General features: G+C 36.4%; 2 protein-coding genes across 3 annotated transcripts in view; one reads left to right on the forward strand and one right to left on the reverse strand.

Annotated features, from left to right (window-relative positions):
• The window catches only part of LOC105210472 (breast cancer anti-estrogen resistance protein 1), a 102,357-nt gene extending 85,487 nt beyond the window's left edge, over nucleotides 1–16,870 (reverse strand). Inside the window, exon 1 of the mRNA XM_029039184.2 lies at nucleotides 16,505–16,870. Coding sequence (XP_028895017.2) covers nucleotides 16,505–16,855 — 351 coding nt within the window. The 5' untranslated portion in view covers nucleotides 16,856–16,870. The remainder of the gene's footprint in view (nucleotides 1–16,504) is intronic.
• LOC105210471 (dual specificity protein phosphatase 19) overlaps nucleotides 1–24,004 on the forward strand; it is a 117,044-nt gene that overhangs the window by 86,820 nt on the left and 6,220 nt on the right. Inside the window, exon 1 of one of the 2 annotated variants that reach the window (XR_003752174.2) lies at nucleotides 17,688–18,183. The exons of the other annotated variant lie outside the window; for it this stretch is intronic. The gene's annotated coding sequence lies outside the window, so the exon portion shown is untranslated. Of the gene's footprint in view, nucleotides 1–17,687; nucleotides 18,184–24,004 lie in introns of those variants that run through there. 2 annotated transcript variants of the gene reach the window in all.

A 24,004-nucleotide genomic window follows, 5' to 3' on the forward strand; every position in this document is an offset into this window, starting at 1 on the left:
TGTAGTCTCTTTCGTTCTTTTGCTTAATTTTTTGCAAAGAACCTGATAAATACTTGTACATCGTACAAATACAATAAATTAACAGAACAGCTGGAATGCACTTGAGTAAATAGAATTATGGGTTTAGTAGCCGGTTGTAGTCATTTACGATACATACATTTATCTGTATTTAAATTGCTGTACTAATATACTCATATTCGTGTGCGAAATATGCTTAAGGCTCAACTCATGTGACTCGTAGCTTTAATTCAACGGTTGTATTTACCGTTTCACCTTGACATACACCATATTTATATACATAAATGGTTGTTATTTACTTTTTATTTGCTCAACTTTTTTTTTATTTACTCAACTTTTATATTAAAAACATCAGTAAACACTTTTTGTGATCTCCTTAAGCGTCCTTGCGCAAGTTTGCCAACCTCATTTAGCCTTCGGAGCGTTGAAACATATGGTCTCAAACGCCTCGTCATACACCAATTTTCGCACAGATGTGCCATATTTTTGTGGCAAATTAATAAAGTCGTCATTTTTGTTCGATTGCGATAAGAGTATCATCAATTTTCGCTAACATTAAAGTTATTCTCGTGCAATTTCGCTATTTTCTTTCCTAACTTTGTTAATGTTTTGTCAACGATTTATAAATAGATAACATTTCACTTGCGTATTTGGTAAGTTAGGGGTACTATTTCGCATACCCTTATCTCAAATGTTATAATTTTCGACATTCTGTTCAATATCGTTAGATAAATGTGACACAAACAGTTTGCCAATGTACTTATAGGAGTACATAAATAGATGTGTTATGTTGCCTTTTTATCTACATTATTATGACAGGAATCATTAGAAAGGCTTACTGTTGTCAAGCGATTGGAGAGCAGTGTGGTTTAGTGTCCCCGTTGGTTTATATACATACTAGCGTATTTTTGCTTTCAAAGGGCCAACAATTTCGAAACAAAAGTTAATATTCCCTTGAAAATCGATTAAAATATTCAAATAATTCCTACCTGGGACTTTGATAATGAAGGCTGATTACAGTTTACATCAACAAACCCAATAAAAGTACTCCAAAGTGTCGGGTAAAAGTGAAACAGTTGCTTTTTAAGTGGATTAGGTTTGCATTATTTAAAGAATAACAGTTTTAACATTTGGAAACCCAGAAAAAAATACTCTCCCCATCAAAAATTTGTCGAATTACGAAACAATTGCAAAACATCTTAGAAGTCCATTTTTGGACATTTTGGACGATTCGTTGGTTTTGATTATGATTTTTTATTCAAAACTCTGTAATGATCTTAAGTTCTTGAATACTAAATACTAAATATATTAAACATATAGGACCATGACCAATTAACCCTTTCGCGGACACACGAAATTTAGTGAATGTTATCAGAATGACACATGCATTTATTTGGCTCATAATACCGATAATTGAATTCCGATTTCAGTTTTGGGTTTATGGTTTAATGATTTAATTTTTACTCAAAATTGGGACACTAACTTAAATCTGATTGCTTCTGCAGTGGCACACAATAAGCTACTACATGTAAAACCAATGCAGTAGGCATCGCCTATGTCCGACGTGTTTATATACGATTTTTTTTCTATGTCGGCATATACCGACGTGTCCTATTTATGCCATTCGTTGTGGCGGATTATGCCGACGTGTCCGCGAAAGGGTTAAGGAAGAGTAAAAAATAAGTTGACGACTTCGTTGAAGGTTGAAACATCTCTTATGAGATCATTCATGACGTGAATTCAATACAGTACCCTCAAGTGACGGCAGTCCAATCCAAAATTATAATATTTAATGTTTGATGGCATAAATTATAAGATCTACAAATAGCTACACGCATTCTTATTGACTTCTAGTGGTATTTCATTCAATATAAGCGATCCCAGGAGAGGACCTTCATTCTTAAATTTTAAGATCAAAAGTGTTTAGTATTATTGTGTGCCCTGTTTCCTATTTTTCCTATAAAAATACCCTTGTCCTTTTTGGATTAATTGTAGATAAGGTGGTTCCTTTTAAAAAATAGAGTTAATGGTAAAATAGTATCATCACACGTACAACACTCGCCTGGGTATTGAAGTTCGAAAAATGAGTTTTTATAAAATTTATTATTAATTTCAGAATATAGTGCTTGTAATGTACATTTTTCTCTTAATTCAATGACAGATGTTATAAGAAGACCAGAATTTTTCGATATGTGAAATTGGTATATTTTTTTCGAATATCCAACTTTGACCTATCGTTTTTTCGTATTCGGATAATACAGTTTTTTTACGGATTCAATCTCCCGGATAATTTTAGTTTGGTCCCATACCCTGAAAAAAGTCGATTTTGCCGATTTTGTTACGTTTGTCTCATAGACATAGTATAAAGTCAGTAGGAGGATCGCTGCATTCGGTATATGGGTCTAGAAAGGGTATAGTACAACTTCATTAGTTTGTATTTAACATTAAAAGATTTTATATACCGATCTATGTACACAGTGTATAATTAACCGAAAGGATTGAAATCTTTATAATCGGTATATAGGACCTAAGGGAAGTTACGGAACGATTTCGTTCTATGGTCTAAAACTTTGCTTCCATTTTTTTGTGAATTTAAGGCTTTTTTTGTATAAAAACGGTTACAAAAATGTTATTCAAAATATTGGCCACCGCTAGCTACTACTTTTGACCATCTTTCTGGCAGCATGCGTATTCCGTGCAAATGTCGAGAATTCGGCTCAAAAAGTGACATTTTCAGTTGAGAATAAGTTTGGGGTGCAAACAGATCTCTACAAACATTTTGTTGGGTTAATCTTGACACAAATGTCCAAGATCGTTATAAAACGATTTAATCGATTTAATCGACCAGTGCTTGACGCTAGAGACATCTATTGGAAAACGGCGGAAGCAAAGTTGTACTCTATGTGCAACATGTTTAAACGTAAATAAATTAAAGTTTACTAAAGGAAGTTTGAAATTTATAGACATTGATCCCAAAAACTTTGAGTTTTTTGCTTAAATTTTTATCGTTCAAGCATAAACCTACAAATTTACAAAACTAGTTAAATATTTTATCCAAAACGGAGAGTAAATAAAACGTTACGCAATCTGATTTATTTCTTAATCTACGACAACCACATAGTATCTACCAAATTAGTACAAATACAATTGATTTAAAAGTAAATTTGGAGTTTGTCAAATGCTAATGAAGATGTTAACATATTTCCAACGAACTGTACATATTTTCTAAAGCACCCACGGCCTGTGTCGACTTCAAGAGCAGAGGTGATAAATATAATCGTATAATGAGTGGTTCGAAATAAAATAATGGGTGTCATATGCATTTATAAATTCACTACACAAATACATATGGAATAAAATAATATATTATACATATATATATGAACACAATATTAATGTGAGTAAATACGCGCGTAGGTAGCTGTTTATTTTGCGGTTTTATGGTTTGGATAAGCTGCATGCAACTTTTAAAACCGTTTTGTTGTTTACAATCACTATTTTTTATTGTTGTTGTTTCTGCTGAAATGTCATCAAACGGTAAAGTTGCACCATATGGATACTTTTCCGCATGATTTATTCGTGGAAATTATTTCATCGACAGAAATTAGTGCGTTATGGTGATTGCAAAATTATTATTATGTTTTCCCTCACTGAAATGCGCATTATTAAAGGCCTATATAATTCTTCTTTTATATTTATAAATACACACAAACATTCTTAATGCACCCACTTGTCTGGATGATGTGAAATGCTCGCTTTTATTTCGAGCTTTACAATTTTAATGGGCTATTAAATGTAAATTTCTACAACAACGACATGGCAAATAGCAAACGCAGCGATAAATTTCTAAATTTAATAAATTAGTTCTAGCAGTTTGCATTTTTTCTGTACAACTACATGAATCACGGCGAGAAATATGCAGCACATTTTGTCCCATAGAATTGGAGCTATTGTGTTGGAACACACTTAAATGAAACTGTTACTCACATCAACATCGAAATTAATGGCCTATAAGGTGATAAAATTAAGAATTAATTCGAAACTGAAATCGAAAAGTATGCGCGATTTGACATTTGATTTTCTATTTTAATTTTGGATAGATTTTAATATAACAATAACATATTATTTACTAATAAAGGTGGCTGTTAGCAATACTTGAGAACTTACGGGAACCAATTTAACTGCGATTAAGAAAATGAGCAAATACCACTGTAGTTCCAAAACCGTAAAACCCTCGATATTGCCAATAAACCTTAAATCTACGTGATATAGAGCTTGCACCAAAGGGTGGATCACCACAAAAAGTCAGTGGCTCTCAAGTTGACGACGTGGTCCGGACAAAAGCATAAGTTGGCGATTATCCCGGTTAACTACCCCGAGCCATGGGAGTTGAACTGCTGACATCCTTTCTGTAGGCTATCATTGATGAGAAGTTTAGGGGTTGGAAGAGCGGCCACTTCTTCAGATCTGGGCTGCTATTAATTGACGGCATCCTGGCTGACGGAGATTACTCCACGAATACAGACTGTACAGGACCGGTACAATAGAGGAGAAGACGTACCCAATATTTATAAAAAGACAGTAGATCTATCAAGAGCACTGGAAGAACCTTAGGCTAAGTCTTTGGTATGCTAAAATCTCAAAGAAATTATGTGAACACCACGGTCTGGAGAGGGATAAGTAGTGGTGATGGGGACTCAGATCAAATATTAGATCCATCGCCAAATAATGATGAAACGAAAAGGTTTCTACGAATTTAGGTGGAGAAAACCATCGACAATAATTATTCAGTTATCTGAATAAATTAGAACAAATATCGTCTCTCCACCACTCTAATTCAAACAATTTTTCTGATCGGTACAATATAATATTAGACCTCTACTTCTTAGATTCTTTTAGCTCCAACAAAAATCAGAACTAACTTTTAACTGGTTTTGTTCGCAATTAATTAATGAAGAAATCCCAGGAAAAACATTAATGTCACATGCGAAGAATCCGTATAATTGCTAACATTAAAAAAAATATATGCTTAGATCAGTTGGAAAACCTTAGACAATAGACCTCGCACCGCCTACTTCTTCATGTATAATCGAACAAACCGAAACTGTATATAGTTTGGAAATTGACAAAATCTTAGCATAGTCACGCCTACTTCACATATCTCAATTTAAATATCATCAGTTTATTCAATAAATATAAAGAAAACAAGTAAGGAAGCTCTAAGTTCGGATGTAACCGAACATTTTATACTCTCGCAATTTATTTATTTAACTTTATTTATATTATATAATACACAATTTGACCCACCTATTCGTCATATATATTGTATAAAGTCCATTGAAAGTTGGAAACCATAATATTAGGTTAGAAGCACCGAGGTCCTCGTGTTCCATATATGGGGCGTTAAAAACCTATGGTCCGATTTCGACGAAAAAAAAACGACTGCAGAAAGTTTGGTTTATATAGCTCTATTGGTTTGCGAGATATGTACATAAAACCTATTTGGGGGCGGGGCCACGCCCACTTCCCCAAAAAAATTACATCCGAATATGCCCCTTCATAGTTCGATCCTTCATACCAAATTTTTTTCCATAGCTTTATTTATGGCTTAGTTATGGCACTTTATGTGTTTTCGGGTTTCGCCATTTTGTGGGCGTAGCAGTGGTCCGATTTTGCTATGGTGCCAAGAAACAACTGTGCCAAGTTTCTTCAAGATATCTTAATTTTTACTCAAGTCACAGCTTTCACAGACGGACGGACGGACCGACAGACAGACATTCGGATTTGAACTCCACTCTTCACCCTGATCAGTTTGGTATATATAACCCTATATCTAACTCTTTTAGTTTTGGGTGTTACAAACAACCGTTATGTGAACAAAACTATAATACTCTCTTTAGCAACTTTGTTGCGAGAGTATAATAAACCCAGCAGATATAGAATCACCGTTAAGTAGCCACATGCCCCCAAAAAATTAGTGAAAGCCTCTTTATCCCGTATATATTCAAAAGAAAGCCTCGTAACGCTTGGTAAATAAGTTCAGTACCAAAATATTATAATATCGATCAAATCTGTCCAAAATCTCTATAGACCAAATCGAAAATCTCTAAAGAGAATATACATTTGAATGTATAAATTCTACAGCCTTCAGTATGCCGAAAGCGCGATCCTCGACAAAACAAATTATTTAATAATATGTTTTTATTTTTAATTTACGCAAACAAATTTGAAAATAATTTTCAAACATATTTTTATGCTTATGTTCCCCTTTGACAAAATTTCACTTACCCAACCAACCACGAGACTATCACACTTTCTCGTGTTCTTATAGTGTTTGTTGCTTCTTCAATTTACACGCCCTATTCGACATTTGTCTGCCATGCTATAATCTGGCGTAAAAAATCTCGATCATTTAGTGTAATTAATTATTATAAATGCGCGACAATGATGTACGAATGTTTTCGTCGTAGTCTCTTTCGTATTTCACGGAAGCCCGAAAACCAAAACAACAAAAAAAGAATAAAAATAATATCAAGATAAAAATAAAAAAATAAAGCAACGAAAAATTAAGAAAATATTATTTGTCTGCGGCGGTGACATGGCCTGCAAGTGGTTGTGGCCGAAGGAAGTGGCTGGCATTGACGGTAATGGCGACAGCGGTGACATTAAAACTGACACCGTCAATCTACAAAATCTGCTGGCATCCCGCGTTTTTGTGCCACCGCTGCTGCTGCTGCTTGGCCTGTTCTGTAAGTGGTTCTACAGAAAATTTATTTATGGCATTGGTGTTAAATGGGGTCCAAAGCGGTTCATGGTTCGCTACCGCGGGCACTAATTGACTGTTCATTCCGCGGAAGTCTGTGGAGGAATTTCGGGATTCTGGAACAGCACGTTGCTTTTATGCAGTCTTTAGTACTGAGTGGCAGATCGGAAATCTTTGAATATTTATAGCCATTTCGCATGTGTGTATAAATATTGGGCACCCTTTACCGGAATATGCCAACGCAATGGACATATGACATTATTTAAGCTGCTGCAATGAGAATTTAGTATGCGTAGGTATAATTAAATGTTGAAGACGAAGCCTATGAGCCAAATTGTTCCCAGTGGACTATGCTGGCATTTACATATATAATTCAGAAATAGCGCGTATTTATTGCTATAGAATTATTTGATTGAAAAGTAGAGCATTCGGACAATGAATCTCTAGTATTTCGTAAATTGTATAAAAAGTCATCACTGTTTCTTCCATCACTAACATAATATATTTTACATTTTGGGATTATTGCATGCTTTAATTGCAATTTTTCCATCAGTATTGATCCCTTATTTTAAGAATTACATTTTTTAAATTTGAAAGAAATTGATTTTAAATCTAAAATGACCATTATTTATGTATTAAGTCTATTATATCGTTATAACATAACATTTCACGTAGATACCTGTTTATTCCTTCCATTATGCCCCTTGTAAGAGTTTGATCCACGAAATGTTCTGAACAATTCTATACTCGCACATTTCGAGACTCTTTCAAAAGACTTACAGTGATAGCAATAATTCAGACACAACATTTCAAAACCTTTATGTGTACGTTAAGATAGCTTTTTGAGATTATCAAAGATCACTTGAATGACTTCTAGTCTTACTGAAATCGTATAAAGATATATAAGCTTTGAAAACCACAACTTGTTATGAGTTCAAGATATACTCTAACGTTTGATCAACTTCAGGAACCCTTGCGATTCTACATTACTTAATTTCTGCATAAGGTAAATGCCATCATTGAGATCATCTATGACAGGTCTTGCTGGTCTTACACAACCCCGAGGGGGAAGCACTCATGGCTTCAAACTCAACAGCTTTTAACAGTTTACAGGGAGCCCTCCGGCATTACCTAAGCAGACAACTAGTCGGTTTTTTCCTTCTCTTCTAATTGAGGTAATGAATCACTTTAAAATATGCTTGGTTAACTACTAGAATGTTAATAAACCTAGATAAAGCAGAGACTACCGAGGTGTCAGGCTTCTGGCATAAGGTTGTAGTCATGGGCTTTGAAGTTACTTTTTATATACGAATTGACAGAGAAGAACCCTCCTGGTCTTGTACGATTTTTTCATAAATTTTTCTTCTTTTGATCTAGCTAGTGCTCTCTAAATCAGTATGATTGTCGAGCTCGTAAGCCTGAGTCCAGATAACTAACTTTTTAAGAGAGTCGAGAGTCATTACTAACTCATACTCTACTTGAATATTTTTTGGTTAAATGTCATATGTCCGATGAGACGGCACTAGGAGTTTTCGAGAGAAATGTTTTGCGGAAGATTTATGGTCCCTTAAACATTGGCAACGGCGAATACCGCAGAAGCTGTACGTGTTATTCGACGACATAGACATAGTCCAGCGAATAAAAAGACAGCGCCTATGTTGTTCGAATGGTCGAAAGTGCTCCAGCTCTGAAAGTGTTCGATGCAGTACCCGCTGGTTCCACCGAGGATGAGGGAGACCTCCACTCAGATGGAAAGACCAGGTGGAAAGGGACCTGGCTTTGCTTGGTATAACCAATTGGCGCCAAACTGCCAGAAGAAGAGACGCATAGCGCGCTGTTGTGGACTCGGCTATAACCGCGTAAGCGGTGTCTACGCCAGTCAAGAAGAAGAAGAAGATGTCATATGTAATGTTCATATCGAAATTAATCTACAAGCAAAGAATCCGCCTACAAGATTTGTCACTCAAAGGTTCTGTTCATTCCAAGTCCAAGCTTATGATTTTTCAAGTGAGTTAACTTCATAGATCATTTGCATTTATAAAACCATAACCATACAACGGTAAACGCTTTTTTCTTTTTCAAATATTTTACTTTAATTTTACCTATCTACCAACTCTATCAGCAACTTTACGAGCAAATTGTTGTTCACCCAAACCGGCAACTGGTACTCGCACTACACCTGCACTTGGCCAAGTATTTAGCCGGTAAGTAAGTGCAAGGAAAGCAATTTTTTACACATTAATACGACTGTTATCGCACGATATGCACACATATTTGGGTCATAAATTGACGTAAACAAGAATTCAATGTCTTCACTTTGCACAAATCTCTGTGTTGCGTGTGGTTCTGAGTCCGGTTTGGTGTCTACAATGCCGGTACGCGCTGAATGGGTTGGTGCGGCACCCTGTACGGTGGCGCCACGTCGCGTCATACATTGTCGCAATTTGCACGGTGGCAAAAATTGTCGGTATTTGCAAATCACATTGCAATTTTTTTTACTAGCCAACTGCTGCTGCTTTTCAACGACGCTTTCAGCAAGCGACACAGCGGGTGCGGTGCGGTGGAGAGACGGTGTGCGGTATGAGCGTAATTTGCATTGCAAGTGAATTAACTGCACTTCAAGGCAATATTATATATTGCCATGCATACATTTGTACGAATAAATTTACAATGGATAAAATGGTTTTCATTTATTCTTTGCTGTTGGTTTTTCACCTTGGTTAATGCTAGGTGTCAGGTGGATAGCGAGTCTTCTATTTACTTGAACGATAAGTTAAACGTATACTCGTATTTCCGCATCGTTATCACCTTAGTCGTTGACCGCACACACATCCATACACGACCAATTCAATGTAGTCGGTCCAATGTGGACGAAGCTTCGTGGAACTCATGAAGTTTGCTGAGTTCAAGTTAGCTTGCTACCTAACGTTATTTGGCGAGCTTACTTTGTGTAGTTTGTAGAATGTTTATTTTTATGCTTGATGCAGTCATTGATGATTCTGTCGATTTACAGTTTAGAATGATGACATGCAGAAGCGTCTGTCAGAAATGCATTATACAGCGTTTATTATAATGAGATGTGTATACTCAAGTACTATTTTGTATTGATTTGAAGTGTACATTCGTTTAATATGGAAATAAAAATAGTTGGCGTTTCAAAGAAAACTCGTTTGTTGGAAACAAAGAATTAGATGCTTTCATAGTTTGAAGAAATAGTATAAAGCGTAGTAGAATATTGTACAATATTGTTATATGAAAGTGATGAGGGAAATAGTGAACATCAGCAATCGTCAAACCTTGTAGATTGGCGAATCGAACAAATAACTGGTATAAATCGAACAGACTGGTATAAACAAATATTAATTGTACATACCTTTCTACAGTACTATATTTTGCCGGTTATTTGTTCTATGGAATATGCAAAATCTATTGGAAAAGGGGCTTTGAGAATCAACATTTCATCAAGATGGAAAATATAATAGTGATAGATATGAGTATCAGTTAAAGAGAGCCCTAAGTTTAAAGTTAGATATTAGGCGTTAATCAGTGAGAACCTCATTTCACATTGATCAAGTTATTAAAAGAAATCCGTTGAAGGAACTAAATGAAATCTTGGCCTACTATAAGTGGGAAACCTGTTTACATAAAGGTTAGACGTGTTTTTATGAGCTTGACGATTTTCCATTATTAAAAGTTCGCACTTCGTAGCTTGTTCGTGAATTCTTGACCCAAAACAATACTGTAACCAAGCCCCAGCCTCAAATTTTGACAGTCATGGTTTCGTGTCTTTTCCTATTTATAAAATTAAAGAGAACCTTCAAGGGCCATCCGTTTTACAAGCATACTAGAAATCGCGGAAAGAGCCAAAAGCTATTCGAAGACATGAGTTTGAGAAGTATTTCGACAATTTGAAGAGGCGTTGGATAATATCGAATGGAAACAATTTTAGAGGCGACAATATTAACGTAAACGAAGGAATAAATATTTTTTTTTTTTTCAAAAAACGAAAATTACCCTTATTTTTTGAACACACGTCGTATTACCAGCTGCCTCCAAAAATGTCAAAAAGTTTTTATAAAACATTATATGATATATATATTAACGAAACTTTAAAATATGTACTTAAATACATCCATTCACCTCAATTTCAACGCCCACTCGCCGCTCATGAAACAACCGATAATTTAAAGCACCAAAAAATAAAGAGGAAAACCTCAAGTTCAACAACCATTTAGGCATTCGGCGTGGAATTCTGTTCGCCAATAATAACAACAAACATCAAAATCAGAGCAAATTACAGCATTTGTTTGATATTTGCACAAGGTGTTGCACGAAGCGGGTATTTGGCTGCACGCCATGGGACCCAAAACAACCCTCATCGATGGCGCGCTATGTACTTCCTGCAATAAACAAACTTTAGACGCAGAGTAACTTCACAAAACTTTGTATTTGTATTCTCACAAACTGCAATTACACTCTCCTAACTCTACAAAGATAAATTCAGCTCAGCAATTCAGCTATGGACTCTCTCTCACAGTGTTATGTTGCAGGATAATTGCCCACACCGATTTGTCGCAATGACTTTTTGGTCGTGGCTTAAAATGTCAGTGCTTCCACTGAATGAATTCCACCCCAAGAGTGTGCTGCGGATGCGGCAGACAAGTGCAAGGTTGCTTTCAATAGCGGCAACTTTCAACAGTGGAAAACTAAAGGGAAAGCAGGCGAACAATGAAATTTTACGCAGCAGTGTCAGGGTCGAAAACAATGAATTTTGCAAAGACCCTTTGTACATACCTAAATATGTATGTATGTGTGTACTATATGCGGTAATTGAAGTAGCCGAGAGCTACTGCCGTAAATGGACAATGAATGGTCCAATAAACTGGCTACAGATAATAAAGGTAGAGATGATAAGTGTATACGTTGTTAGATAGTAAAATACGTTATGAAGTATAGGTGGCCGTTTGCGAATACAATTGAACTATTAACTGAGGAAAAATGCTTGAAAATGATATTTGAGTGAAATTAAAGTAACATTTCACGGGAAATTATTGGAAGGGTGAAAATACCCTGAAGAATTGAATTCTTCGTCAGATATTTTAGTATATATCACAATATGAACCTTACTGGAAAAAAAAACAATTTTATTTGTATACTCTTGCAAAGAGTATACTAGAGTAGATCCGTACGTCCCGCGATTACGTAAGTAAAAATTATTGAAACTTGGTACACATATTCCATGTCACCCTGAGGAATTAGGATTGCATATGGGCGAAATTGAACCACCATTACCCTGCCCAAAAAATGTTGCTTATCTAAAAAACTATAGTCCGATTTTTTTTTTCAATGCCCATATAACCGGATATGAGGACCTCAGTTCCTATGGCTATATACTCAATATAGGGATGAAATTTAGTCCTCATACAACTGAAAATACCTTACCAATACCTGAAAATGCTTCCATATATTAAGAATTGAAAATTTACACCCAAACTTCGCCCTTCCTTGCTTGTTATTTTTATATGAATCTGCATGATTATTAAAACTCCTTCTTTTGAGTCGAAGCAATCACTTTTTCTTACTATAAGTTAATATATCATATAGTCTAAGTGAACTTTTTGTTTTACTAGGCATTTTTCAGCTGGGTTATCTTAGCCTTAATTGCCTTTTTTATATTGTATCCAGATACTTGATCCATAAAACTTATAATGAAGATATGGAATAGTTACAAGCTTATATCTTCCTCTTCTGAAACAATAAAGCATCATTTTCCCTTTCAGAAATATAAAGCAGAAAAGTAGTGATCTAAGAAGAGCATCCCAACTATTCAACAAAAACATTTAGCTGTTAGGGAACTAAATGTTAAAGTTATAAGAGACTGTCCTCGAGAGAAAAAGAAAAATATCGGAGTAAAAGAGGTTTTTCTCTTCCAGATAACTTCTCTGAAGTTCTTTGAAGAAAAAATATGAATTATATTTTTATTTTTATTTTTTATAAAAATATTTTTTGAAACTTAATCACTTAAACGATAAATATTCATGACTTTTCTGTGAATACACTGCGCGTCATCAGGATACACTAATATGCTGCACTCTGATTTTTTTTTTTCAAAATGAAAAATCTCTCATCTTATATCTTAGGAACTACCCGACAGATTTCAATGAAACTTGGTATATACTATTTTCTTGACACCCTGATGACACGTATGGAAAATCACTGAAATCAGTTCACAACTACGACAACTTCGCATATAGCTCAATTTTGAATTCCATCTGATTCCATCACTTTATAAGATATACATAAGAAGCCAATGAAGATAACCAACGATGAAGGAACCAATAAAATGAAACTTTACACAAGTACTGTATATGATCCGTGCCATCACTTGTGAAAAAATCGAAATCGAACTATAACTTTTCAATTCCCCGGATATCGAATATGAAGAACTCAGTGTCTAAAGGTAATTTTTCAACCAAAATATTGATAAATCTCTGAGATATCTTAATTTAATTCAGAGGAAATCTTTTTCTTCTAATATTGTGTCTCTGTATCAGAAATGATTAAAATCGGTTCATAACTTCCCCTAGCTCCCATATACCAAATTATAGGGTTTTTTTTAAATTCGATGGGCTTAATAATATATATGTATGATGATTTTCGTTATTCTATTGGACTTTATGCTGAGAGTGTAAAATGTTCGGTTGCACCTGAACTTAGCCTCGTATTGTGTCCATTAAATGGACTCCATTTATAGCTTATTTTAAGGCAAATTGTTTCAAGTATGTTAGAATAAAAATGTTGTAGCTCTAACTCAAATACAATGGAAAATATTTGATATAAACCAAGCATGCTTGGGGCGCTATCCTGATGACGCGCAGTGTATAATAACAATTAGTCCTATTTCATAATATTTACGCGAGAAAGCAATATGTTTTCATTATAACATTCACCTTTCACGCGTTCTTATTAGCGTTTATTGGTGTGACGTTCATTTTTACAATTCATGTACATATTTGCATGACCGTAAACAAATCGCTTGCCATAAACGTGTGTACGTATGCACGTAGCGTACAATCAGGTGAACTTCCGCCTTCGAATATCAATTAAAGTCAATTTCTAACGTCACTAACTCCAACAATAAAACGGTATATATGCACTCGTACATATTTCACGCCCAAAGAGCGTGCCCAACACCACTCACCAACGTGCGCAACGCCACCATCACGTTGGTCCATTCATTTCGCCAAAGCCAAAGCAACGGAAGTGAGGCAAATTCGCTTTTTTATGACGCCAACAAATTTATTACGCGTCACAGAGCATTAATGAATGAGCTGAATGAATGCATACACACGCATACAATTTGTAGTCGGCTATAGCGAGGACATTGTACTGAAACATACGAGTAAATTGCAGACTTACACCGGTATTTTCATATGTACTTATAAAACAGAAATCATGTGAGGATTCCAGAATTTTGCATGCAGATCTAGATTTATACCGCAGCATATATTTTTTTCCAAATACATATATCTTTTGCATATTGTAGACATGCCGTTTCGCGTATCTGTATCTCTTACTTTCTGTTCACTTTTTTTGCATCCATAATAGTCGTACGCGTCAAACCTGCCATCACCGACCCCATAATTTTTATTTCAATTGCCTATAAAACAATAAAACCGAGCCATTGCGAATGTTGACGCGGATCATGCTGATAGTTAGAGAATTGTATAGTGTGGTGCTTGCTTTTACCCAACTGGCAATAGTCTGCAATCTCAACTGAGCTTACTAATATGAAATGTTTGAATAAAATATGTTTTCTAGTTGCTTCTCGAGAACTTTTTTACGTTTTCCCAACGTAATTTTCATTTTGAGGGCTTTTCGTAAGTTATAGAGTTTTTCGAACAATATACACAATTTAAAACAATGTTTCTGTTTTGTCGAATCATTCTAAAAGAGTAGTATTTCATAAATAAATATACACATTCACATTCAAGGGATCGATCTTAGGTTTATAAATAATAAAAAAGAAAAATTCCAAAAACTTTGTTACTTCAGAAATATTTACATATTAGATGAAATAAACTTGATCCTTGCGAATTAGAATTAGATACCTATAAACAATATAAGTGTGAAACCCCTAAATATATTCGTCCACTTCGGTGTGTACCGATTTTCTTCTTCTTCTTGACTGGCGTAGACACCTACGCTTACGCGGTTATAGCCAAGCGAAGCGAGGTCCCTCTCCACCTGGTCCTTCCATCGGAGTGGAGGTCTCCCTCTTTCTCGGCTTCCACCAGCGGGTACTGCATCGAATACTTTCAGAGCTGGGGCATTTTCATCCATTCGAACAACATGACCTAGCCAGCGTAGCCGCTGTCTTTTATTCGCTGGACTATGTCTATGTCGTCGAATAACACATACAGCTCATCGTTCCATCGTCTGCGATATTCGCCGTTGCCAATGTTTAAGGGACCATAAATCTTGCGCAAAACCTTTCTCTCGAAAACCCCAAGAGTCGTCTCATCGGATGTTGTCATCGTCCACGCTTCAGCGCCATACATCAGGACGGGAATAATGAACCATTTGTAGAGTTTAATTTTGTTTCGTTGAGAGAGGGCTTTACTTTTCAATTGCCTACTCAGTGGAAAGTAGCACCTGTTGGCAATAGTGATTCTGCGTTGGATTTCGAGGCTGACATTGCTGATGTTGTTAACGCTGTTTCCCAAGTAGATGAAACTATCTACTACTTCAAAGTTATGACTGTCAACAGTGACGTGGGAGCCAAGACGTATTTGATGACAGGAGATATTTCGGCTTGTCCTCATTCACCACCGGACCCATACGCTTATCAAGTCCGGAAAAAGCAAACCAAACCGCGCATTTGTTACTTCCGATGATATCAATATCATCGGCGTATGCCAGCAGCTGTACACTCTTATAGAAGATTGTACCTTCTCTATTTAGCTCTGCAGCTCGTATTATTTTCTCCAGCAATAGATTGAGGACGTCGCACGATGGTGAGTCACCCTGTCTGAAACCTCGTTTGGTATCGAACGGCTCGGAGAGGTCCTTTCCGATCCTTACGGAGCTTTTTTAATTAGCCCCTTAGAATTAGAAAATTAACACACGTTGTTTCGGGAATCAGTATTTGGAGTTTTTAAATATAAAAGTAGTCGAACGACTGTTCTTGAAGAAAGATTGGCGGCTGCAGTACCAGTACAGAGTATGAGAAAAAGCTAAGAATATAAGACTTCAGCGAAATCTAAAACAATACTCATATTTTGATTAAGTACTGCATTTCATTTCAAAATATTTACATTCACTGCTGGTTTGCTTGGACTATTTGTATACATATGTATTTAGAAATACGAGTAAAACAGAGTATGTATGTATATCTGTGTGCACTCTTTGCAGACTGCGGCATTTTGCAGACGCAGTCTGAATGTCAATTGTGTACATATGCGCCTAAGCGGTTGAGCGTTTGACGGTGTAGCTTTACCGGTGAGCCGGCACTTTTCGCGCCTCTTTGCAGATAAAAATGTATCTGCGCACATACTGATATACACACATACATACATACATATTTACACTACATATAATGGTATATTGTATATGGAAGTTAGCATCTTCTAACGGGATGTTTGACAGCGAAAAAAATACATTTTTATGTACGTGTTTGTAGTTGTTTTTGCACGCATACGGCTTATGTACATATGTACGTACCTTCGCATAATTGACGCCTCCACCGCCGCCGCTGCTGCCGCCCACTGCCACAATCGTGTGTACTTTGGCTTTCAGTGGCATCGTGTACATTGGCAGATGCTTGGGCAATGTTTGTGAATGTATCTGTTGTTGTTGTTGCAGCGTTTGAAAGGACGGATGCTGCGCTTGTGGTTGCTGCTGTTGGCTATGTTGCGCTTGTTGTGGCATCACCGATGTGGCTGTGGCTGTGGCGGCGGTTGTTGCTGCTGCTACTGGTGTTGTTGTTGTTGCTGTTGTTTGCTTGCCACCAGTTACCGTAATTGGATTTTCTTGCATTATTTGCGGTTCGCACTTTTGTGTTAATGCGGACATTATTAGCTGTTTATATATTTATTTAATAATTTTCGTTGTTGTTGCTTTTGTTTTTGTAATGTATTATTATTTGTTTTTTACTTATTTTATAGTCGCACACTTGTACATATTTATGTATGTGTGGCTGGTGTTGCATGTGTCGCCACAACTGAATGAACCGTTATAACACCTTATATACAAGGTATGCTCAGATAAATTGCACTTTGTTTCAGGGTGGAAAAGCTTACCCACACTTTTATACTTTTTCCCTCACTCCCCCTCACTCCCCCTCACTTTTATAATTTTTATTTAATTTTTTTTTTATTTTTTCCACACAATTTCTTATTTAATTTGCTTTTTCACTGCAACTTCTCAGTAATATTTCTTGGTTAAATTTATGTTGCACGCAGCCGTTGCTACATTCGCCACAATCATGGCTTCATTGTGATTTATATAAATGCAAACATACATACATTTGTAGAAATATATATATATGTATATACATATATATAGCCGTTTAAACCGACCTAAAAGCACTAGCGTTCTTCACTCGCGTCTCACGTTTAATAAATCTCGTGTTGCACAAATCGTCTAATGCCGTCACGTTGTTGTCGCCTTGTTTGGAAAATCATAACTAAGTTGCAAAGTGGCAAATACCTAACTAACGTGCTAGTAGCATCGGTGGCAACATCTATTTATATATAGCAAAATACATGGCATACACTCAGTAGCGGCTCTTCGTCACTCGCACTCGGAATTATCTGCGTTGCGCAGTAAAACGATAAATACAAAACACCGTTACAATAAGTTACACACTTCACATACATATATACATAATAACATACAAACATACACATCCGAGGGTGGTGACAGTGGGTGGTTGCTGACAACAACACCGCGCTTTACTTCTCGTGGGCGATAAACTTTACTCCCCTGCATTCAGCCAACTTCGTCAATTCACCAACTTTTTTTTGGATTTTTTGTACTTCTTCTTCTTCTTTTTGAGTTTTAATACTGAATGTCGAAAAGCACGACTTTCCTTTGGTCAGCGATAAGACAAGCAGCGATATTTAGTCAATAGGCACTCGTAGACAAGCATTTCTCAAGATAAAAGCCGTGAGTTTACTGCCATTGTCAATGTCATTGCTAAATTAATTAGTGAAACAACAGTTACAAATTGTCGGCAGTACAGCGCACGAGGAATAAACAAACAAGAATTAAAAAAATAAATAAACAAAAAGATATACATAGAAATTACGAGTGCTCAGGAGCGCAAGTAGCAAATCAAAGGCTGATTACAATTAAAATAAGATAGAAATACCAGCAACAAAATCGACAATGAAAGACAGGTGAGAGAGAGTGGTGCCACACACCGATATGCATAAGTACGAATTATTCAGATTTTCATAGTTAGACAATATTTCTTGTCATCAGTACTCATATCCAGATAAACTCTTAAAAATAATTGGTATAAAACAAGCTATAATCATTAAATAGAAAAATAAACACTACTATGCGATTAAAATCCATGTTTTTCGAGATTCATGTTTAATTCTATTTGCAATTCATTTGGACTATATCTTGACTACAAGACTACAATACCAATCAAAAGATCACTAGCGACAACAGTCTTAAGGCAGTAGTCTGCTTTAGAAGACGAAAAAAGCGTTTTTAGCAATTTTTGTTTAAAGGGGAGGAAATGATTGCGGTAAACGGAATTTTAAGACGATAGTATACTATATTTAAGGCTTAAAAAACAATATTTATTATTGAAAAATATTGAAATTGTTTCAAAGTTGTAAGTATTTTTCTGGAGCGCCTGTAGTCTGCACTTGTAAAACGGTGCCGGTGATGGAGGTCGTGCGATGCATATGAAACAGTCGAACCAATTTTTTTTTTAATTTTTATGTTTCTTTTCTTTATGAACTAAAAAATACCGAAGAAGTTAAAAAATTCCACATTTTTCGGAGTTTGAAATAAAAATTAACTTTTTTAAGAAAAGAAAAAAAATTGACTTTAAGTTGCAAAACAAGTAGCTTAAATAATACTTTTGTCCAACTTTTTTAATTCAAATAGAAGATAATTTAAAACTGAAGCTAGATCACTATGGTTTTTTTCGATCGGACATATATTCTTTTTGCTATCGCCGGCACCGTTTTCTAACACTTGTGAAAATGAAAACTCGAGAAAACACGCTTTAAAGTTTCTGCCTGAGCATTCACATCTGCTTGACGCTCGGCCACTAAAACTGCTATACATAGCTTCGAAAATATGTCGAATTGGCCTCTGGAATTTTAAAAACATATTCTTGGATAGTTTTTGAAGAGAATTAAAACAAAACAAAAAAATCGATTTTTTGAAGCCTGTAAAGCAGACTACTGCCTTAACTCTTTTTGTTGTCATCTACTTTTTGGATCATTTCGACTTTTTCCTATATTTCCCTTGAACTAGTCAATGGTCGCAAAATAGAGTAATTTTCTCAGCTCAGTTGTATAAAACTGCTGCTTCGATGCAGCTATAAAATTCCTCCGGCATATATAATATGATTGTCTGAGGGGCCTATTTTCGAAGTACTGTCACCAGTGCTGTAGTCCTGAACTTTAACATCCTTTTAGCTATTTAACAGGTTTTCAATTATTGTTTTTCTATCCGAACTCACTCTGTCTACCAATTTGTTCTATTTCAATTTTTTGTGTTTGCTTAAAATACAAATTTACTCCAATTGAAGCGTTACCCATTTTTTGTATTCAACGCGGTATTGATTACTTCGCATAACTCGTTTCCTTACAAGACTTGGCATTGTTGGCGTCCGGAACACAGAAAATAGATATTTTGATTTATTTTGCCATTGAGCTAAACAAAAAATGTTTCATCCCCGCGACATTTAGTTTTAAGACCCTGCTTGTTTTCTTGCCAATATTTCTCTTTTCATCCTCTCGACTTGAACACTATGTTCTTAAAGAGAGAGAGTAGTATCTGCCCAGCTCCTTTGCAAAGGGACTTCAACACCGAGTACTTGTTTCACTTGTTATTGGCGACGTCAACAAATCATAATACTTCTTCTTCTGCTTCTTCTTGACTGGCATAGACACCGCTTACGCGGTTATAGCCGAGTCCACAAAAGCGCACCACGCATCTCTCCTTTTGGCGGTTTGGCGCCAATTGGTAATACCAAGTGAAGGCAGGTTTCTTCTCCACCTGGTCCTTCCATCGGAGTGGAGGTCTCCCTCTTCCTCGGCTTCCACCAGCGGGTACTGCATCGAAAACTTTCAGAGAATACAGCGACTATTTATTTCAATTTTGTATGCGATATTCTACTTCCTCAGTGAATAATTTTTCTCGAATTGCCATTCCGAACCGAATTCTTGTCAATTGTATTTTGGGCAGAAGATAATATTTTGATACTTGACGTAAAGTTGCCGCTTTTATTTAGGGAAGGCAATTAGTTAGCTAAAATAAACCACAGTTACCGATTAAAATTTCCTAGACGTCCTTGAGTGTTTATTCGCAAAATATATAACTAACAGTCTATATATTGACTAGAAAACAAGTTAACAGAACGTTAATAGAACAACCAACTGCTGATAATCTCGTACTGTTGTGATTAACATTATTTTCTTATAACTCAAGAAGCTCCCACTTTCTACAATTTATGACTTGTTCTTATTTAAACACGCACACCTATAAATTCCACAAATTATTTCCAGAAAATGTTCTATTTAGTTAGACAATAAATTTCATTCAACTGCGCATGTTTAACACATTTTCGAACAAGGTACGGACATATGTACATACATGAACACTTGTAGTGTTGACCCTTTCGACTTGTCGGCAATTAATTTATGAAAAGAACATAAATGCTAAATAGGCAACAACAATAACAATGTTTATTGAGAATAATTCAAATAAGATCATACATTAGTGTTAACAATTGGAGAACAACCTACGCCATGGGTATCTCCACCCTCAACTCTCTTTTGTACAAACTCTCGGGTTTGCTTTGATATTCATATGTATGTATGTATGTGTGGGTGAATGTCTGTTTGAGTGTGTTTAAGCGTTTATTTTGAAATTAAATTGTGTCTCCATAAAATTTTGTGGTAACCTAATCTGTTTATCATAACCATTTTACTCTGGAATGTGACTAGCGCGTCTGTAAAATACCCGAAACTCCAACTGTTTCACATGCTTAAACAAACATACATACATATGTATATGTATATAGAATATTTCTACATACATATGTGTGTGCGTGGAGTATGAGAAGCGCAGACGCATGCGCAGTCGATCACCGGCGGAGTTGTCTTTGTGTCTTTTGGAGTGTCTCTTTCTTTGTGTGTGTGTGCCTGTGGGTCCCCCCAACAAAGAGATCCAAATATGTCACGGCTTCGATGGTGGTCATCTACAAAATGAAAATAAATATGTATAAACATATGTATGTTTATAAGAATATATACATATATATGTATATATGTAAATAATGTGGCAAGAGCCGGTGCGCATCGCTCGCCGAAAGCTGCGCGTCGCTCTGACGAATGTATTTGCCCGGTGTTAAATATCATATAAACACTTGTGTATACGCGCATTTAGTACATATTATATCGTACAACAACAACAACAACAACAACAATATCATAATAACAATAAAATAAGTGACAACAAACACATGCCGATCAAGTGATATCAGATTTTTATTAACAATCCATAAAAATCGAACAAAGGATGCATGCATGCAACAAATAAAGATCAAATAATGCACCGCGCGGCAACAACAACACCAACAAAAACTAGAAGTGAGCAACATTGTAGATGCTTATGACTATAGATGTATGAGAGTGTGTGTGTATCAGTAAGAAATATATGAGACTGTCAGGTATGTCACCTATGCTATGCTGAGCTATGCTATGTTATGCGTAGCACCAGCAGTTTGTCGCCACAACAGTGTTTCGTAGCTCCAACGCAGTTCATCACCGGTTGCATCGTCTATTAATGTGACCATTTTACACATCGTGCATTGCGATCGCTTGCCTCGAACCTGCTTCGCTGCTGGCTGGTTTACATCGCCGCGCGCAAATTACCGCGGATTCTGGCGAATGAAGCGCAAATTTGCGCGCGTAGTAAATTATGAAAGGGTCCAACTAACCACCGTTTCAACTATGCAGACGTTGTCTGTCTGCTTCGCTTTTTCTCGCGTCCGATTGGGTTGGGCTGGCGAGTAGTTTGCGAGAAATTTCAATTGCTTGCGACTTTATGTGCATTTAATTGTCTGCGAGCTCCGTGAATGTGCGCGAAAATATGTGAGCAATGTCGTCATGACCACACTAATTCGCCGTAAATGTCAACAGCATTCCCACTCCATCAATGTTTGGCCAAACGCACAAACACATATGAACCGCGCTGTGTGTGTGAGTAGTTGGACGTGTATCCGCACGATCATCATCAGCCACCAACCTGCCGCGGTAGCAGCCAAAGCAGTAGCTGACAACGCCATCGCCATCGCCAGCACCATCACGACAGCCACTCCCGCTCAATGCTATTAAAATGTGTTGCTGCTTCACTTGGCCAACCGCCCAGCCGGTGCATGGACTTAAGTAACGATTCATCAACGATTTTTTTTTATTTCACTGAAATGAGTGTCTTCGCGCAGTTCAGTGGTTTCGATCAGTCGGTGATTTGGCAAAGCGAATGCGCATACAGTTGAGATCATATAAATGAGACAGAATACGAATTCTTGAAGTAGCACTGGCGATGAGAAGGAATAAATAAAATTTATTGGCTTACAAACTACAAGCTGTGATGTCCCGACGTCAAATGACGAACCCACAATGATATGAGTCGAGTATAAAAGCCTGAAGAATTTAAGGAAAGTGCCATTGATTAGGAGTGTCGGAGAATGCTTATTAGATATATTACGTACAAGATTAATCTTTTTTTCCGATTTTCCGATGAAGAATGGAGGAACCTACAATTTATAGACCGTTTACGAACTACTGAAATATTTTGAAAGGCAAAAAGTATTTGAAGATTTACCTATCTCTGTCAAGGAACATACTAGAATAAACTTATTCGTTGTTCGTCGGGGAAAAAATTTACTATCTTAATTTATAGTACTCTTGTCTCTAGTATTTGATTGAAATAGAAGGTCGCAAAAAAGCCTGACCACAAAATAGCGCTCATAAATCATCATTAGGATATTGTGTTTTCATTATAATATCCGGAAACTATCTGATCGATCTTTTTTGTCACATTCATAGAAGTTCAGGTACTTATGTGCGTTGCCAGTAAATTTTTTTTGTCTCTATTATTCATACTTAGTAAGGTTCTGACCCATATACTGTGGAAAATCTCATTGATCAATCTTGAGATCTATTAATAATTAAATAATTTTATGTCCATTTTGTCCTTATTCACTCGCACTATGATCTGTTTTGGTTCAAATCAGCTTCGGATACCTTACAAATCATGGTATTCTTACCGAACTAGTCATCACATAGACTGCAATGAAAGAACTTAATATATCTGTATGTCCATGAAACTCCCCTAATAAACAACCATTCAATCTTGCTTGGATCGCCAGTGCTACTATAACTGTTGCTGAAAGATAGTTTTTGACCAACCATCGGACATCTTTCCCCTCTCATCATTACTATATATTCATGAATTAGCCCGCTAGTTCATATTCTGGGAAAATGCATCAGAAATTTAATCTGGAACCAAGTTTAACACTAAATTCACTTCATAACATATAATATGATAATGTCGGTATATCCAAAAACTACTCCATTTATATGCGCTCAACTGCAAGTAATCCCACAGTAGCGACTGCTTGCCAAGAGGTGCCCATATGGAAACTCAGCGATCGACGTGGCGACGATAAAGTCCCCAGCTAGCTTGCAATGGTAACATATATGGCTGCATATAGTATGTAGGTGAATATGTGTGTCTTCAGCTGCAACCGCATCGTAAACAACAGACAATTTGTCCATTTTCTCGTTGCGATGTTGATCACATCAGTGTGCCAACATTTTTACCGATCAGTCGCGTTCACCGCCGCCACCGTCGTATTGCTTCATTTACGCCAAACCTACACAGAAAACAGCAGTTAACCAATTGGGACGAGGAGGGGCCGCTTGTTTAGTCTATCGCTTACTTATTTGGGCACAGCCCCGA

This window comes from Zeugodacus cucurbitae, chromosome 4 (genome assembly GCF_028554725.1).
Source record: "Zeugodacus cucurbitae isolate PBARC_wt_2022May chromosome 4, idZeuCucr1.2, whole genome shotgun sequence".
NCBI classification, from domain to species: domain Eukaryota; kingdom Metazoa; phylum Arthropoda; class Insecta; order Diptera; family Tephritidae; genus Zeugodacus; species Zeugodacus cucurbitae.